Here is a 20,115-nt window from a genome sequence, read left to right as displayed (position 1 = left end):
CATCGAGAATATGGAAATCCTCGTCTACCCTCAGTAGGATGGCTGAGAAACGAGGGCACAGCCTAACTGCATTCAGCAGGTGTCCAGGGTGTCCCTTTCCATTTTCTCTTCATGATGTACCATTAGGCAATGTACGCTAATCTACACCAAAGGAAAAAGATTAGTGTGCTGGCCCTGGATTAGTACACCGACTCAGCAGCGATGGGAATGAGATCAGAGCACTGCCCCCAAGGGTCCATGTCTTCAATTAAAAGGCTGTACAACTTATATGAAAAACATCAACGAGAAGATAGAAAAGAACAAGGGAGGGAATGGAGACTTTACTTGGTATAAAATAAGCATTAAAATGGAGTGAGAGTGTAGACACTAAGGTTCTTGTATAGTTTAAATTCTGATTTCCTGTCTAAATGTTGTGTAAACTCTACTCCCCAATTGTCCCCATTATGTCACTAAAGCACCTTACAGCCAATTGATGAGCAGGGAAGAGAATAGGGCTGGACTTCCTGCCAGCCAGGGTGGGAGGAGTCAGGAGAGGAAGCCAAGGGTAGAGGTCCAAGGAAGATCAGGAGGGAGCTGAGGAGGAAAGCTACAAAGTACAAGTATCTCTGGGATGTTTGCTGGGAGTAAGACAGGAAAGCATAGAGGGTTAAGAACAGACTTAATCTGTTCAGATTGTGTTGTGAAGCTTTGTATTATAGAAGAGTCTCAATTATTCATGTTTTGGCCAGGTTAAGAAATAAACTTAAACATGACAGGACAAAATCAGTAAAAACAATCTCACAGAATAGAATTAATTGCTCCACCAAAACACACTAATATATGAAGACCATTAGATAAAAACACTCAGGGGAGACAGAGAGAAGCAGTAGAGCAGAGGTGCCATTATTTTCTAGAACAAGACAGAGAATGAGTCACAGAGGGGTTTGGTGGTAAATCAATGCAGCTGAAGCCTCAGGAGGATGCGCTTCACTTCTCCAGCATTCTCTAGTGTCCTAGACACTCGCAGCGGCTACAGAGTTAATCTGCCAGGGTAGCTGAAAATTGCCGCCTTACCCAGCGCCTTGCCTTACCCCTTACTGGCTCACATTTCCTCCTCAGACAGTCATTCATCCTTCATCCCCACATTCATCGACTCACTAATTCTTTCATTTCTCTTCAGAACAAAAATTCCAGAAGAAGATTCTTACGTTCAAACCACTATGAAAAAGCTAAAAAACCAAGCAAACTTACAAAATATTTCTTCTTCTAAACAATAAGCAGAGTTTTATCTGAAGGGGAAAAAAAAGGAGGAGGAGGAGAAGCAAAAGCAGAAGCAGAAGAAGAAGAGGAGGAGTAGGAGGAGGAGGAGGAGGAGGAGGAAGAAGAAGAAGAAGAAGAAGAAGAAGAAGAAAAACAAGAGGAAGAAGAGACTCTCTAAGATGGGGTACAGCAGGAAGGAAAGACAGAACTTTACTGACAAAACAGCACAAGTACTAGAAAAAAAAAGGAACACTACTGAAACACACGGCTGGGGATGGTTATGACGGGGCACACTTATTCCACAGTGCTCCCCCAAATTCAGTCACTTTGTGATCTCCACTATATCTCCATTGAGACTTAAAATCTCATCACATTAAAAAAAAAAAAAAAACAACCTCTATGATGACATACAAAAGCAATAAGCACAGGCACACATTCAAATATATATGATAATGGAACTGCCCCTGAACTCCAACAGCACCCTTCATGCTTTAGGAAAACTAGGTGTTGAGAGTCAATAAAAGGGCAGGAGACCCAATCTTCAGAGACTTTGGAAAGGTTATTCTGAAGGGCTAGAGAGATGGTTAGTGGGTAACGGTGCTCAACACCAAGCCTGAGACCTGAGTTAGGTCCCTAGAACTGACTCCCACACACTGCCCTGTAACCCACACAAAACAAACAAACAAACAAACAAACAAACAATACCTTTTTAAGAAAGGAGCTAGAGAAAGATCACTCTGGATCATGGTGAAAAGTACACTGGAGGCTCAGGCGGGGGAAGCAGCTTAGGAGTTGCTTCAGTGACCTCTAGAGGTGAGCGAGGGTCTCTAAGACAGCCTGCTCGATCTGCCTCAGCCTGGGCTCAAGCCTCCTCTCCTAGACACCCTGCTGGCCTCCGAGCCCTGAGCTCTTGCTAACTCAGCTCCTCCAGGGAGTGACTCAAAGGGGTGCTGCTACCTCTTTCCATCTTCTCCCAGCCTCCAACCTAGGAACCAGGCAGCCTGGCCTTGTGCTCCTGCTGTGAACCTCCCCACTTCTCAAAAGATCTACGGTGAGCCTCTGCCATGCCGCACTGTCTGCCTCTGGTCCTGAGCTCTCTCACAGCCCTGCCATGCTGTTGTCCCTCTGTCTGTCCACGGAACTAATAACTTTTCTAATAAAGAAACAAAACCTCCTTATTCCCCCAGGAACCTGTCTTTGTGTTCTCTTGAACCACCTGCCTCATCCAAATCCTAACAGTAGCTAACTAGCTGGGGAGGCGGGAGCCAGGGAGGGAGAACGCATACAATGGAGGATGCATAGGTTTCCCAAGACTCTGAACTTGACAAATCCTCCACACAGCCTGACCCCTCTGCAGACACATGACCTACAGAGACTGATGGTGAGACAGACATACCTAGAGACAGGGCAGGCTTAGAGTTCACTACTACAGCTACTGCTAGCCCTTATACTAATAGCGCTTCAAGTCAGCACTCCAGAGGCGATCTCAACATGTATGACAAAGTGATAGATGGTGAACAGATTCTACGTTAACACAGGGATGTGCTCATTCCAAGGCAGCTGTGAGGAAGAGTGGCAGTGTCTGTGCCCGCCTACCCACACCCCAGCTATATGCCCACCAGTCAATCATCCGCCTTTCCCCTAGCCCAGCCCAGCTTCCCTCTGCTTCTTACCTTGGCTTATTCTGAGGCAAGGCTTTCACGTCAACTGCAAACATTTTGGAAACAAAGATAATGACTGGTGCAGTATCCTCACTTCCACATTTCATAAAAGCTACATAAACAGGAAGAAAACGTCACTGCGTTTCCCACGATTAGAAACCTGTTTACCTGTTTGTCAACAGCAACGACAGCTAGAACACAGCATCATCTAAACATGTGACTCTCTGCAGATGTGATAAAAACTCCACTTAAGAGTTTGCAAGGAACGGGCAGCAGAGAAAGAGCGCGTGTTGTAAGACAGGGAAAAAGAAGCAAAGCTGAAGGGTGGGGCTGGGGGGCTCGGCACAGCAGTGACAAAGCTTTGCCACCCCCAGGTCATCTAAGTCAAGGTCTCTCTATACAGAATAGTACTGCTACTGGGACCAAAAGCCAATTACGGAGTTCCTTAAATGCTTTTCTAATCCTTTCTATGGCAAGGTAATGTATAAAATAGACAAAAATAATGTATCATCAAGGCTGGAGAGATGGCTCAGTAGTTAAGAGCACTGACTACTCTTCCAGAGGACCCAGGTTCAATTCCCAGTACCCACATGGCAGCTCAAACAAACTGTAACTCTAGCTCCTACTTCCGGCTTTCACGGGCATCGGATTAGGATGTGATACAGACATGCATGCAGGCAAAGCATGTGAGTGAAAATGATAGTGATCATAATAACAAAATTTAAAAATGATGTATCAGGATAGTAACAAAACTCAGAAATAAAGGTTCAGTGTGATAAAGAAGTCACATCTCTAAGTATATAAAGTTTAACACAATTCCACATGTCACAATCAAAGAGGTTCTGATCTTTTCATAACCTACAAACAGAGATAAAACTACTAGATTTCAGTTTCTAGAAAACTCATTTCCTCAAACCAAAAAAATTTCTACAAAGAATGCAACATTAAAAAAATAAATCAAGCTGGGCAGTGGTGGTGAACTCCTTTAATCCCAGCACCCGGGAGGCAGAGGCAGGTGGGCCTCTGAGTTCGAGTTCTGACAGGTCTACCGAGTGAGTTCCATGACAGCCAGGGCTACGTGGAGAAAGCCTATCTCAAAAACAAGAAAAATTAAACAAGAGAACTACAGGCAGCAAGGGCTGACCAGCTGTGAGCACATTAACTGCGTCACTCTGACTACAGCTGGAGAACAGACTCATGAGCAGGTGAGAGGTAGCGGTTGCTTGGCCCAGGCAAGCACGTGGAAACGCTGAGCAGTGGATTCTGGACGGATTTTAAAGGAAGACCTGCAGCACTTGCCAATAGCGTGGGTGGGTACAGGGGTGTGAGGTCAGTGTAAAGCCCTTGTGACTCAGGGTCTTTGAACTCAGATGAAAGGGTGGACACAGCTCTAGGACTAGGGTATGTGGAGTCTGCGACACTTCTGAAGCAGAGCAGAGGTGGAGAGGGCAAGCTATGCAAACCCTGTGAGGCTGGAGTCCACACGGACGAGGGAGAGACTATGAGCACACAGCTGCCACATAAAGTCAGAAAGTCAGGGACAAAGTGACACAGGAAACAGCAGCCTGCGGAAGTCAGGGAAGACCATGTTATGAGGAGGAAGTAGTAGTTGTCATCTATGTCAATGCTAGTGGCATAACTGGTCAGCTCAGGACAGGAAACTGGCCATCAGGTCAGAGAGAGTCAACAGAGGGCCCAACTGCAGCAGTTTGTGGATTGGGGCTGCAGGGGTTGCAAACATCAGTAGAAGAACTGGATGAATACATGGTGCCCACAGAACCTGGAACGCTAGTACCCTTCATAAGGAGAGTGGGGACCAGCCACTCTTAAGCACCCGTAAGACTCAGGAACCACTCTTCCCGGCCCTAGGAGACAGCCATGGCAGTGACTTTAGAGCTCAGAACATGCGCTTGGCTATTTAGGAACTTAGAGTAAAGCAGGAACATCAAATGAGGTCAGGACAGCAAGCAGGAAGGGCTCTGGTAAGCAGGAAGGAAGTCTGGGCCAGTGGCTGCCACCCAGAGGGCTTAGCAATATGCTATATTAAAAGGGAAACTCTGGGGAGGGGAACAAAAGTTGATAACCAAAAAGAGGTTATTTGTGGAAATGAATGTGTGACAGCCTGGGCTGAGAACAGTCAACAGTGTAGTGCGCTGCACTGTGTCCGTCTTTCCTTACCTGCTTTCAGGGCCTGGGTTTCCAGTGGAAGAGACTCAAACGTCTGTGATCCAGTGCACATCAGTTTCTCCACTCGCTCAGACGGCATGTCAAGGGGGCTGGGCAGTTTCTGACACACCATAGCTGAGGCCTGGCGTTAAGGATTCTGTTCTTTCAGTGCCTTTCACCACGGCAGAGTGACTGCACGGAAGTCAGGGCAATCCGGCACGTTGCTACACACAGCTCCGGGCTGCAGGGCAACTCGCGCCTCACAATCTGCACATGCTTCCGGAATGCGCACTGACTCTAGATCTCTACTTCCTTACGTCCCAATAAAGCCTTTCTTTTTATCATATATTTTATGTTATTGTATTGTTATTGCATTTTTATTTTAGAGAACAAGTATTGTTTTTATAAGAGTAATTTCTGGAACTAATGTTAACCAGTATTAGCATATGAATTTTTTCTAGTTATTTAGTGCTGCTTCAAGGCAGAACACTGAGTAAACAGAGAAGACTTACATTGGATGGGAATGGGTTATTTCCATAGGGTTATCTGGCTGCCAATGAAATACTATTTGTCTCTTATTTTATACAATCCATCTATCTAAAAGCCACTCAGATAAAAGATACCGAGAACAGCGTGGGATATGGGGAGCCATTGGCTGCAGATGGCATTGATCTGGACTTTAGGGTCGGAATGCCGTGCCTCCCGGGCTCCAATTCTTAATCCTAGAGAAGTCACAATTTTATCAATTTTTTCTTTGTCCCTATGGGAAAGATTAGAGAGAAAAGGTATAAACAATATGTACAAGTAGCAAGGAAAGTAGTTCAATTTTATCTGACAACTTTTTTTAATTTGCATGTTACCTTTTAGAAGAGGATAAAAATAAGTAAAGGGACCCTGACAAGAAGGGGACTCCCCAAGCTCCACCCTAACACTGCCAAACTCCTTCAGAACCTTTCACTGAGCACCGCTCCACAATTTACTAAAACAAACGATGACTACCAGAGCAGCTATACAAATACATGCTAGTGTTCTGATTCTGCCCATAGAATAATAAACTTACCAGCCCAGCTTTCTTTTCCAGGTAAGTTTTCCCCAAGTTCCGGGCCTGCTCTCTCCCTCCACAATGACTGTTTCTTTAAACTGTGCTTACCTAAGCGAAGGCCCAGTGCTCCTTTGCAGCCTCTGCTCTCATCACCCAGGCAGGCCGCAACACACTGCTGCTATGGTCCTCCCCACCTCCCTCACTTGAGCACATGTACTCCTTTAAATTGTTTCCAAGTCCCATCACTAACTCATCTGTGACACTGTTCACTGTCCCAGCCATGCTCAGCTATCCAAGAGCCTTGGACCACAAGTGGGCAAATGATCCCTCCCAAAGATAAACAATTTTATAATAGTCTTACTTTTTCAAGACTGCGTCATATAAGCTCCATATATTTTCTAGGATCAACTGTACAAATAAAGGTTTCTTCCCTTTGGCCTGCGCAGATAAGAACATATCAGCTTCAATTCCTGAACATTTACAACACTCACGTCCTCATCCCAATGGGGCACTGGCACTGTGGCTTATCTGCTCAGAATATTTATTTGGTGATATAGAGAAAAGTTATGCTCTAAATAGCCCGTAACTCTTAACCAATAAGCCACCACCCTCTTCTTCCTCCAGGAACCAGAGGGGTACTGAAACGATGTGAGCATTTGGGGGACATACCTCGGGGGCTGCCCCACAACTAGCATAAAAAAAAAAAAAAAAAAACAAAACAAAACAAAAACTCAAAGAAAGAAAACCCCACAACATCCGAGACGCAAGCTGCTTTCACTCAGCGTGGGGGCTCTCTTCCCAGGCTTGGGTTTCCTATGATCACGCTTCTTGTGTTCTTAAACATGAGAAACTGCTCATAGGAACGGGACAATCTTTTAATTGTAGACTTTATTTGTTCCACTTCGATAGACATACATAGTGTTTACAGCAGGTCACACGCGGGGCATTCCAAAGTATTTGCCACCAAGTTTGACAATGAGTTCAACCCAGGAACTTACGTGGTAAAATGAGAAAGGCAACTCCTTTAAGGACAAATTTTAAATGAAAAAAATTAAACTATATACATAAGCAATAATGTGAGCTGTGAGAATCTTCGGTTGTAGGAATGCTGTTGCAGAAACATGAGACAAAACATATTATCAAATACCTGCTTTCTGAAGAGCCACTGGTATTATCAGGAAATTAAGAACCATTGCATTGAATGACCAGTTTAAAGAATGTCATCAGTGTGCACAAATGTGACTTTCACAGCTCTACTCACAATATGAAAACCAAATGCAAAGCCTAATCTTAGACAAATACAAAGGCAAAATGTGTGTCTGCAAAGTGCCTGATTTCAAGTCCTCAGAAACCAAAGACAGCTTTTTAATCACTTACTGCAACTGACTTTTAGACCCAGAGCAGCACTGTCTCTCAGGCTGGTCTTAAGCTCCTAGGAACTGACCCCGCAAGAAGCTGGGATGATGAACATGCACAACTGTACTCAGCTTGCTCACTGTGTTTAAAACACATGGACCTCCGCAGAAATGATGCTTGAACGGAAGACTCACGCGCCTTTTCCAGTTCTGTGCCACATAAAGTTCTCCATGAACTCATCTGCATAAACTGAGGCTAAGCTGTAGCTTCTACTAAACCTGGGACAGTAAAGCTTCCATGGCCAGCAATCACACCAACACAGAGCACAATACCTGGTCGGCTTTCATGATCTTCTTAGCCTTCATGTTTATATAATAATCTCCCCACAAGGTTTTCAGAAGAACTTCCTTCTTGATGCCAATTTTTTGACTGTAGATTCTGGCAAAGTGCTCAATTCTGAAAGAAAACCAACGGGGCATGTTATAGCAGTAACAGTGACTACAGTTACTGCTGTTTGTCATACACTGTTCAAAATATCTCATACTACTACTAAATCAATACTTTTAACTGTCTTACAAACTTTATTCATTTTATAGAAAAGGATAATGATATAAAGACATTACACAGGTAGTGAGACTGGGATTCAAATACAGCCCTGTGTCGCTGTCCAACTGTCTATACATTGAGAAGAATCAGAATCTAGCCTGCAGCTCCTTTTCCTAATTTTGCATATGTGAAATTTGACAAAAAGTGCAGAGGTTAAGGAAGCAAAGGTGCCAGTTGCCCATCCTAACTCTACTAATTACAGAGGTTACTTTGGGGCATCACTACCAAAAGTGCTGTTTTTCACGAGGGAAATGATCTCTAGAGCTCCAATCTGCCAAAACTAGAGTTGCAGCATCCTGGAATAATAGGACATAGATATTCAACCCACAAAGAAACCAGCTAGCATCTGTTTCCACCCCTGGAGAGGAGTCCATTGGCAACAAGGTGCAGGGCATTCTCTGGTTAAATGGCTTGGAAATCACATTCCTATAGGAAACAGTACTTCTCACTGTGCCTAGAGCATCTTAGAAGATGAATGCTCAGGAACAAGACAAAAAGAATTCGTCTGCACAGCTCTTTAACACAACACTGTGAGCTTGAGCTAAGGCAAGAAGGAAAGGCCTACGATCACAGTGATAAGAAAGATAAAACTGACATGGTCATGTGGCAGGATGGTCTGGCGCTATGTATTTAATTGTTAGTTGCTTGTCCCCTTAAGATCTTTACTGCTCTACGAGCAAATGCTCACGAAAACCAAGTGATGCTGTGTAACTTTGCCTCCCAAATTATCCCTGATTGGCCAATAAAAACGCCTACACCTGGGCTGGGCAAAAGAGAGATAGGCAGAGCTAAAGTTCACAGGCTTGGGAAAGCAGAAGGATCTCGGGAGACAGAGACAGAGGAGACAAGGAGGAAGAAGAAAGGAGAGGCCGCCATGGGTTAACATAAAGAAGAAGCACGCAGCTGGGAGGAGCTTGCTCTAAGGATTGGCTTGATGGAGAGAAGCAGCCCAAATGGAAAGCAAGTTCAAGTATTTATGGGACTTTTGGATGGAAAGCAGCCCAGATAGGAATAATTAAAGCAAGAGGCATGGGACGTGGGGCTGGGAGATAACAAGGTAGCTTAGGGGGTTTATATCTGCCCAGCCCCAATACTTTAGGGTTATTAAAAATCTAACAAGTGTCTGTGTCTTTTATTTTTACAATAGAGGGTTATATAATAACTGCTACATTAACAGTCATTTGAATCAATATTAATTAATAATAATTCAACATGGTCATCCATGTAGCAAAATTCAAAAAAGCTAACAAAATTGGTGAATAAGCTGATGACCAAGTAAGGCAAGATTGCAGGCAAAGCTGGCATAGAGAGTCAATGCTTCCTTACATGCCAGCCACCTCAGCAAAGACAGACAGGCAGCAAATAAGTCTAGCTAGAACAATGACACCATGAAATGCTGACGAGGGTACAGAACAATAGTAACTCCATTCATTTCTGGTGGGAATGCAAAATAGTGCCGCCACTTTGGAAGACAGTATGCTGGTTTCTTAAATGTCTAAACATGCTCACATGATGCAGCAATGGTATTTAAGTATTCACATAAACTGAAAGCATATGTCCATGAAAAAATATGCACATGGATGTTTATAGCAGTTCAATTCACAATTTCCAAAATTTGAAGCAAGCAAGCAAATTTTCCCTTAAGCAAGTCAACAGACAAACTGTGGTACAACCAGAGGAGGAGAAATAACTCGACACTAAGCAGAAATGAGCTATTACACCACGAACACAGAGGCAATGTGCATGATCACTGCTAACTGAAAGAGGCCAATCTGAGAGAGGGACACGCTGCTGACTTTACTGTATGGCAAATTAGGAACGTCTAAACCATGTGGGAGTTAAAACACCAGTGGCTGCCAGTGGTTTGAGGGAGGCAAGAATGAACAGACTGGGCTAGTGTGTAAACTTCATTTTCTGTTTGAAACAACAGTTATTCATTTAGCAGTTGTTTTCTTGTGTGTGTGTGAGTGTATGTGTGTTTTAATTTTCAAAAAGTCTAATTTCTCTGAAATCTATACTACTATTAATTTCTGAAGAAGTTAAACTATGCCGTATGACGATGCTGGGAACCAGCAAAAGTGAACTTCACTGTTGCCAAACTATGTTAGTGCATTTACCAATCACAACAAATGAAGTATCAGTGAAGGATAAAGACCATCATAGGTGTTTGTAAAATTTGCACTTTCAATTTTGTTGTGAACCCAAATCTGCAGTTTTGGTTTTTGATGTTTTGTTTGTTCGTTTTTTAAATTTTTTTTTTTTTTTAAATGAGAAGGAGGAACCGGAAGAGTAGGACAAGGATGAAGAGTCGGAGGAGACCTGCCATTTTCCTCACTGAGGAAGGAATCCAAGGTTAGCACACTACAGTCAGTTCTTTACATGTCACTAGGGACCCCAGGGGTTGGTGTTAAATCACTAAGAAACTGCAGGAGTTCAAGTCAACAGTTACAGGAGAAATAAGAAATGCTAAGATCATCAGCCAGTGGCTCAAAAATATGCAGAGTACAGACTGCTGAAAACAACCTACCCTTCTCACTGAGGATGAAGGCAGAGAAAAACACCCAGAGATCAAAATCCAAATCAGCTACAGCTGCTGATGGCTGAGTTCTCTCTGCGATCTGCTACAGTTCAAACTTCATTTTCAACTGGGTCAAGAGTTACTTATTTAGAACATATATTTTCCCCCAAATTTTAGTTTCTATAAAATCTGTATTATTAATTACTATGTTTTTGGCTTTTTGAAATAGAAAACTCTTCTTCTCTCTACAAGTTCTTATCTCACTCCAAAGTCCTAGAAGCTTCTGCTACTTTCCCTTAGAAAACTGCTGACTGAGTACTGCTGTCCCTCCCTGAAGGAATGGTATTCCCTGGAAAATCAGGCAGGAGAATGTGCTCAGCAAGCCAGGCCTTTGCGGCTTACAGGCTTCCAAGGGTGGAACTTTGGGGCTGCCTGTGAGTCCTGGGTTGGGTCTGCAAGTCTCAATGGAGGTCAGCCTGCTTGGCAATCTGCATCAATAACTGAGCATCTACAGAGATACAGGGTCTCCGAATGTGTCTAACTAAAGCTTTGTCTCACAACCAGGCCACAGAGAGAAGATCTGGCTCCTTTCACCTATCAGCGCAGTAAGCAGGAAGGCGAAAGCAGGGCTTCCCCGTGGGGGTGAGCCCTGCACCTGGTGCAAGAGACAGGAGAGTCCCTAGGCACCTCCTTTTTCTGAGAACATTTGATTGATACATCCTGGTCAAACCATAAGTATTTGGACTGTTTCTTGTGTTTTTAACATCCGTATCATTCATGTGGCAAACTTCTGGGTGCTTTTTTCCTTCTTTCAGTGAAGAATGTCATGTATGTGTCACAGCTATTTCGATGAGGAGGATTTCCAGTGTCCTAAAGTGAACATGAGAATTTGAACTTTTTGATTTGCATGACTTGGTAGGGTTTTATGGGTCAAGAGAGTAGTGAACCATCTTCACAGGCCACCTCAGGCTGCATATGGGAAGACATACAGGACAGTTTTTATTTCTTGTTTCTAGGATTTTAAAATATGTTAATTTGCATCACCCAAATCAAGTCATATTTTCTTTTATATTTTATAATAATGTCAGATAAATGCCCCACATTAAATTCTGAAAGTGGTGAAGCTTTCCATTAATTGTCTTTATCAGAACTACAAGTTATAAGGCATTTGCCTGCTGCTCAGGCCACCACCTTGAGATTCCTCTGCAGTTCCTGACACACGCAGGTAATCCCAGTCGTCAATGCTTCCTTTGTTCGTGCTTTACTCCACAGTAAACACAGAATTTGCTTATTAACATTGATCCAGTCCCCATTATTACTCACTGCTTTTATTCCTTCTTTGTTAATATGAATAGAATAGATACACTCTTAAAATATTGATAGTTTCTAACACAGTTTCTCCATTCTTGAACTCTAACTAATTCCCTCTACAGAATAATTTCAAATTAGGTGCTGCAAACACTTTCTGAACAAATTCCCAAATTCTATAAATCTCTCGTCTGCCTGACCAACTGCCAACTCCACTGTGGGAAATGTTTGAGCCACACACACACCCTTTGCCCTTCATGATCCCCAGTAGATGAGCACTAATCACAGGCGTCTTGGATGAGCTAACCTACCAGGAAGTCCTCTTCCTTCTCTCTCCCCCTCTGTCTCTACTCTATAGGTGTGGCCTCCATTCTGTAAGCCTAAATCTCTACTCTATAGGTGGTGGCCTCCATTCTGTAAGCCTAAATTTCTACTCTATAGGTGTGGCCTCCATTCTGTAAGCCTAAATCTCTACTCTATAGGTGTGGCCTCCATTCTGTAAGCCTAAATCTCTACTCTATAGGTGGTGGCCTCCATTCTGTAAGCCTAAATCTCTACTCTATAGGTGTGGCCTCCATTCTGTAAGCCTAAATCTCTACTCTATAGGTGTGGCCTCCATTCTGTAAACCTAAATCTCTACTCTATAGGTGTGGCCTCCATTCTGTAAGCCTAAATCTCTACTCTATAGATGGTGGCCTCCATTCTGTAAGCCTAAAAGAAGAAGAAGATTTCCAAGAATTCTCACCCCGAGAGGTCTCTTGAGTTAAAACTGATCAAAAGGTCACACTTAGGAAGCCAACCTAAGTGCAGCCTCTAGCCAGACTTACTAGTACTGCATGCACAGCGCAGGGCCCTTGCCTAACACTCCTAAGGAGCTCATTTCTACCTTTTGTGACTCTTGTAGCTGTCAACTTTCCCTGTCAGCTGACACCACAGAAAGGAAGCAGAAGGATGAAAACTGCATTTTCATTTCCAGGAGCATTTTCTCCTGAACTAAACTTTGTTGAGAATAGGCATGAGTTCACCCATTTAAATATCTGACCTGCCTAGCACAGAGAACAGTGACAGGTAAGACCTAAAATGGAGAAATCTGAAAGGGATGCCATTTTCTATTCCTTCAAGACGTCTACTCCTTCTCCACACACAGCAGACTTCCTCCAATTTGTAAGACTTAGACTCAAACTAGGATAAAACATGAAATTATGAAGATCATTATGACGGACAAGCCCTCCACCTTGTGGTCCACCAGCAGAATGCTCACTAACTAATACAGCAGTACTGAGCTTGTAATGTGACTGAATGTGCCATTTCACTTTTCCTTTTTTGAGACAGGGTTAGGCTACCGCTTATGCTTCTCTGGAACTCACTATGCAGCTAGCTCATACTCCCCTCAAACTCATGGTCCTTCTGCCTCAGCCTGCTGAAATGCTGGGTTATAGGTATGAGCCACTATGCCTCCCTATGGTACTTTTCAATTAGAAAAAAGTTAGAAATCATTTTAGAGCTAATCTTTTTATTTTCCAGAAAGTGACACCACCACTGACCACTGACATTCTCTCTGTACACCCATGCCTACATTTATTTAGGTTTGCCATAAACTTTTGGCACAAGTGGACTAAGGCGCCTATAATCCGTAATTTATTAGAAATGGCCTCTGCCGTGTTGGCTCAGGCCTGCAATCCCAGCACTCAGAGAGGCAGAAGCAGGCAGGTCTCTGAGTTCAAGGCCAGCCTGGTCTACATAATGAGTCTAGGACAGCCAAGGTTACACAGAGAAACCCTGTCTCAAAAACAAAACAAAAAACAAAAACAAACAAATAAACAAAAGAAATAGCCCCTGCACGCACACAGTCAGGGTTAGGTCTCACTATAGATGGTCATCTGCCATCATGTGGATGCTGGGAATTGAACTCAGGACCTCTGGAAGAGCAGCCAGTGCTCTTAACCTCTGAGCCATCTCCAGCCCCTGGTAAGGTTGACTTTAAGGCGCACACTTTACACAACTATTAACTCAAAATGAATCAGACTTAGATATAGAAAGGAAAGCAACAAGAGACATGAAAGGAGAACAGAGGCTGCCTGAAAAGGGGGGCCTAGAGAGGGTGAATAGGATCAAAATTATTATGTACATGTATGAAAGTGTCATTAACCAGTTGTGTGTAATTAATAAATGTGAATAAAAACATTTAAAAATGAAAGAAAATCTTTAGGGTCTTGAGGCAGACAAAGAATTATTAAACATTATTCAAAATGTAAAACTCAGAAAAAGTAGTAAGCTGATTGACCTAAATTACAACCTTTGTTCTGTAAAAGACACAGCCACGGGACACAAAGCCAGAGCACAGACCAGGAAAGACTATCTGCGAAGCGCACACAGGACAAAGGCCCGATATCTACAATTTACAAAGAACGGTCAGAACTCAGCTGCAGAAACTGAACATACAAAATGGGCAGGAGGAGACCTGGGAGGACACAGAGCTGCTACATCAGCAGGGGAAGTGACCACACCGGAGCTCAGACAGATGTATTCAACCCAGGTACCACACACACCCAGAGACCCGGCATGACCACAGTGATGGCAGCGGACCATGACGCCAGTGAGAGGAAGCGGACCACACGGGCACTGCTGCGGAAACATAAAGAGCTGTGTGCTAATTTCTTTACAAATTGAGTTCACTGGCTGGAGGTCGCTCAGTTGGTACAGTGCTTGGCTGCATACACATCTACTTAAGATGGCCCCTACCTGGAAAAATCCAAATGCTCTTTAATGGGTAACTGTGGTAAATCTGTACCATAAAATAGTATCGGGAGAGGGGAGGGAACGGGGCAAGTAACACAGGCTGAGTACCCCATTTCAAAAATCTAAAACTTTTTAAACACTAACACAACCCTATAGGTAGAAAATTTTCCCAACACCTTTTATGTTCAGCCTCAGTCAAAACACAGGTGCAGTAAAAATGCTGGGAAAAATTTCCTTCAGATTGTGTGCATGTGATATAAGTGAATACTAGACTGAGGCTTCAATCCTGTCCCCAAGATACTTCATGTACATGTTAAAAAAAGAAAAAGAAAAAGAAAAAAAAAAAAGACTCTGAACTATGAAGCACTTGGGGATGTAAGCATTTCAGATAAGGACAACTCAAGTATGTACAACAATTCACATTAGTATCTAGAAAATTACGCTGAATAAAAAGTAAGTTTGGCTCTACTTCTATAGTCTACTGTTTTGATTTCATTTCGCTACATTGTATATCAAATTACAGAAATGAAGCACAGTGATGGTCAGTGCTTGGGGAAAGGTGGCCACACAGGGTACCACGTGGAAGCCTCACGATGAGGGATGCTCTCCGGCTTGACTGGGGCCATGTTACTGTCCTAAGGTGACACTGTGTTGCCTTTTCTCACGATGTGCTCATGAGGCGCAGCAGGACACTCACCAGAGGTACAAGATAACTTCTTACAACAATTACACCAAGACAGTTAGAACAGCAATGGTCTATAACCACAAAGGGGCAGCGGTGCAGCACGGCTTACCCAAAGCCCCAGCCGTCTATTGCACTGGCAAACAGCACATTGCCCTGCTCTGGGGAGAAGTACAGCTGAGAGTCGTCCGCGTCCTCCAAGCCAGCGCTCCAGTCGTACACCTGATCTCCTTGCTCAGAGTGTGGCTTCCCCTGAGACTCTGTCTCTCTCTCTGCTCTTTCTTCTAGGACTTTAGAAGTAAAAAGAGTTCCTGTAAGTGCGTTAATCTAGGAGAGATGGCGAAATGGCAAAGCGTCATTCATTTGCTTAGGACCCACGTGGGAGGGAACACACTGTCTCACTTTTACTAAGGCTAGAAACCTTTGTCCGAGTTTGAGTTCACTGGAGGTGACATTATAATCAATGAATAATCTATTAACCTATTCTTTCACATTGCAACAAACCTAAGGCTCATAATAAGGCTTCTGAAAGGCCGTTTGTGAGGATTATTTTAATCCTGAGGAGTTTCACTAAAACTCCCCCTACCCAAACCCCTTCCTTTAAACAGTCCTTCTCCTAGTTCCCTTATCAACCTTCTTCCCAGGATCGAATCTTCAAATAAGAAACCTTACTTCCTATCACAGAGAGAAAAATGAATCCTGCCACTCAGAGTTCCTACATGTTCCCCATATTCCAGCGTGTGGCTTGCGGACGCCTACAGATACTGCTGGCTCTTCGCATGCCACTCACTGCGGTGAGCACGTTTCCCCAGTGCTTCTGCAAGGTAGGAGATGTCTGCGGCTCTTCCTACTTGTGCAGGGAGCTGCACTGGGCAACCATTCTCTCTCAGTGTCCTACATCTGTCTTTCCTCTCTTTAGCAAAGAAATGTATCCATGCTGATCTTGAAGAAGTTCACGTTCCTCTGTATGACATAAGCCTCACTAAAATGCAAGGCTTGAATTTTTTTCCCCTGCCAAGTCCCATTTCTTGTCACTTCCTATCATGCCCTCTCAATTCTTCAGCTATGCCAAGCAATCTCCCTGAGGGAAGCTCTGCCCATACTTTCTTTAGGCCTCGTGACTTTGCACACTTGGTCTGTCTCCTGTGAATGTTCTTCCTCTAGCTCTCACCTTGGCAAACACTCACGGTGCCTTCAGCGCACAGTCTCACTGTGAGACTGTCTTTTCCTTTCTGGCTCAACCTGGATTGAGCGGCTCTATGGGGCTCTGAAATCCCCTTGTCGCTCTTCAAATGCCTCAGCTATCTTCTCACTCACCACACTGGAGCTCTTTGAAATCGTATGCTTATCATCCTCACGTAGGATGAGCATTTGGCACTCTATAAGTCTACACAAGTATCTGCTAAACAAACAAATCAAGGCCTAAACTAATCTTCATGTCAAAACAAGTTAAAAACAAAAACAAAAAACAGCATACAGCCTCTTACTATCTCTTCAGATCAGAACCAAACTACAGAATTTTAAACACAAGAGTCTATAGTCTAAGCCTGACACTGATGAGTTCTGGGAAACAGAACAAACCCAAAGCACATCAGTTCTGTCCCCTCTGAACAGTATAGTGACTCCAATAGATGGGAGCCTTAAGTGATAAATGATAAACTTTCAAATAAATGTATTTTCCATAATACCACCTCATAGTCAACACTTTTTTTTTTTACAACTTTTCAGCCCATTTTTAAAGTACTGAAGGATACAATACCTGTTCTAAAATATTCTTGAGGTGAGCATAGGCCTCTTGTGGGGTGAATTTTAGTTCCACTATCAGGCGATCTATCTTATTAATCACTAAAACAGGGCGGATGTTTTCAAGCCAGGCTTGTCGCAGAACTGCTTGTGTCTGATAAAAAAAAAAAGAAAGAAAAAAAAAGAAAAAGAAACCTCTCATGATCTGCAAAGATACTAAGGCACATAAGAAAAACTCAACTAATAAACAACACATTCTCAGGCTGCATTATAACCCAGACTAAACTACACATCACACACACACACACACATACACACACACACACACACACACACACACACACACAAACATCCACCTACGTGCACACAAATATTTACCACAAATACAATATTTACCAAAAACCAAATATTTACCACTCTAGCATGGCGGTCAGAAAAGCCCCCATTCACCTCCCTGGTTGTAAGGTCTTTCATGTGACACTATTCTGCTTTCCTAAAATCAGGTGACTTTACTTCACCTATGCTGTCAGATACCCCAGAGATACCCCAGACACTGCACAGGGTAAGAAGGCTAAGGCACCTGTGGCCTTGGGGGAGCATACAAAGGGGCTACAGAATAATCAGAGCATTATCTTCCTGCAATATTAAATTTCTTCCACTTAAATACATTAAACCTTTCAGTATTTTTTTAAAGTATTAAAAGAAAACATATATACTAAGGAGAAATCAAAATTCACTTTGGATTTAGGGTGTTTGTTTGTTTGTTTGTTTGTTTTTAAAGATGAGGTGCAAGCTTTTAAAAAAATGTTAAAAGGAATGAACTAGCCTTCCTGAGTTTTGTTGTCACAAAAGCTACACATTGACTCTGGCTTTAATGGCAAATTCTTCCAACTTGGCTAAGAGCAGAAGCCCTGGGTTAAGGATGCATGAGAGCAATAGAGGCGTTGCTTATGCTGGAAGGATGCATGTGCACCCTGAGATGCCAGTAGAAGAGGCTGCTGAGGGGGAACCTCACTGTGCTCTCAGCAGCCTTGCAGGACTTTCGAACCTTTCCTGCTGGAGCAGAGCCTTCAGATCCCTCTCAGACTCAACACTCTCCTGCTTTTGTTAAGTCTCTCTTCTAAGAGGATACCATGTTTATCAAAGTGTGGCCACCATCTGTAAGACCCCGGTGATCAGCTTCCTCGCAGACTGGGACACTGCTAGACGTGAACTATGACACCCACTGTTGGTAAGTAGCGCACAGCAGTCAACGTGTCTCCTCTTTCCACACCCTCTTCAGCCAGTCAAACCTAAGGCCATTTCGGATCACAGCTCTCACCTGTGGACAGACCCCCTCCACAGCATCCACCACAATGATGCATCCATCACAAATGCGAACCGCTGTTGATACTTCTGAGGAGAAGTCCACATGTCCAGGAGAGTCTATCAGATTAATCAGGTACTCCTCATTACCTAAAATAAAATTTTAAGACACATTTTCAGCTGGGTAGGCAAGCAATCCTTTCCCTGGAGACTTGAGAAGAAAGAGGCTTCCAAGACAAGACTGAGCAAAGCTCCAGGAGCCACAGGTACAATCAGCAGCTGGCATGCCAACTTTCCCACAGAGTATGTGGAATCAGCATCTACTTCATGACTGTGGTAAGAGCTTAGTGTATGCCTGGTACTATGGGAAAACCTTTTAATCCACTAAATACATACTGGGTTACTAAACTATCCCTATGAGACAAGTATCTCTAGTCTCGTTTTATACAGTAGTTGAAATGGAAAGAAACCAACGCCTAAGACTGTGGTTCTCAACCTGTAGGCCAAGACTCCTTTGGGGTCTGGATGACACTTTCACAGGGGTCACATATATGATATTCTGCATACCAGATACTTACATCGTGATTCATAACAGTAGCAAAATTACAGTTATGAAATACCAACAAAAATAATTTTATGGTTGGGAGTCACCACAAACTGTATTGAAGAGTCGCAGCATTAGGAAGGTTGAGAACCACTGGTCTATGGGCTCTAGAGTGAAAGTTGTTTAAAGGGGTCCTCAAATGCCCATTTAAGAGACCTAAAGCAGTTATCAAATTCATACTCCTATAATTTCTCAAGAAAATATTTGAATGTATGAATCTGTAAAACCAACGAAGTCAAATCGAAACTACACAAAAAGTGAGGAAGTTAGTATATTACAGGACAGGGAGTGTAGGCTGTGCTCTCACACTACCTCCTTGGCTATTCCCAACAAAAGCGTGGGTGACGACTCATCTTTGAACTTGCCACTAAAATTCACACATCCCATCAAATCCCCAGGCACACCGGGGCAGCTGGTCATCAGTAGGTACAGATTTAACACTGACACAATTCAGTGAACCATCTGAATAATCATACTACACATTACCGTACTTAACCCCCATTACTGCCAAACATAATTTCAAAGTCAAATTAATTACATGAATGCTCAGACATAAATACATTTGTTCAGTTTGTATTCATTAATCGCAACATGTTAAAGAATTACTACAGGGCTAGATGGTACAATATACGGACCATGTAAAGACTTTTCTGGAATACAATTCTAACCTTGACTTGTCCTAGGTGAAATGGCAAAAATAAAAGTACCACAGCAGTAACATAGCCAGAGCGAATGCTTGTGGCTCTCCTATTTGCGCCTGCCACTGTTCTAAGTCTAAAGTGTCTCTTACAGCCCTCCCAGCAGTAGCCAATGTTAGCCACTTTTCCACAGAGCTTCATACTAGGAGACATAAAAACACTGACTCCAAGGACATCCACCTAGAATCGCACTCTGAGCTGCTGGAAACAAATATAATTCAAAATGGAGGGGGCAGGCAGGTGGCACTGCATGTGGCAGTGAGTTGGGAGGCTGAGGCGAGAGGATCTCAAGTTCAAGGTCTTTAGGGCTAAACTCTATCTAAATGAATAAATAAAAGCTGAGCGTTGTAAAATCCACCCACTTTCGGAGACCACACCTTAGCCACATGCTAACACTCCCGTGGCCATGAGCTGCCGGATTACTAGGACCTGGCTTCCTGCTCTTTCC

At 43.3% G+C, this 20,115-nt stretch overlaps 1 protein-coding gene across 1 annotated transcript in view; it reads right to left on the bottom strand.

The window, feature by feature from the left end:
• EFL1 (elongation factor like GTPase 1) overlaps window positions 1–20,115 on the bottom strand; it is a 137,064-nt gene that overhangs the window by 96,409 nt on the left and 20,540 nt on the right. The window contains exons 5-12 of the mRNA XM_084756375.1: window positions 18,382–18,515; window positions 17,077–17,214; window positions 15,430–15,644; window positions 7,797–7,920; window positions 6,470–6,546; window positions 5,690–5,826; window positions 5,079–5,201; window positions 2,913–3,012 (exon numbers count right to left, since the gene is read on the bottom strand). Of these exons, the coding sequence (XP_084612501.1) occupies window positions 2,913–3,012; window positions 5,079–5,201; window positions 5,690–5,826; window positions 6,470–6,546; window positions 7,797–7,920; window positions 15,430–15,644; window positions 17,077–17,214; window positions 18,382–18,515 (1,048 nt within the window). The remainder of the gene's footprint in view (window positions 1–2,912; window positions 3,013–5,078; window positions 5,202–5,689; window positions 5,827–6,469; window positions 6,547–7,796; window positions 7,921–15,429; window positions 15,645–17,076; window positions 17,215–18,381; window positions 18,516–20,115) is intronic.

Source organism: Acomys minous (assembly GCF_964271855.1).
Source record: "Acomys minous genome assembly, chromosome: 2".
Classification (NCBI taxonomy): domain Eukaryota; kingdom Metazoa; phylum Chordata; class Mammalia; order Rodentia; family Muridae; genus Acomys; species Acomys minous.
Note: the sequence above shows the minus strand (reverse complement) of the source record. Positions and strands in the feature narration are given on the sequence as shown.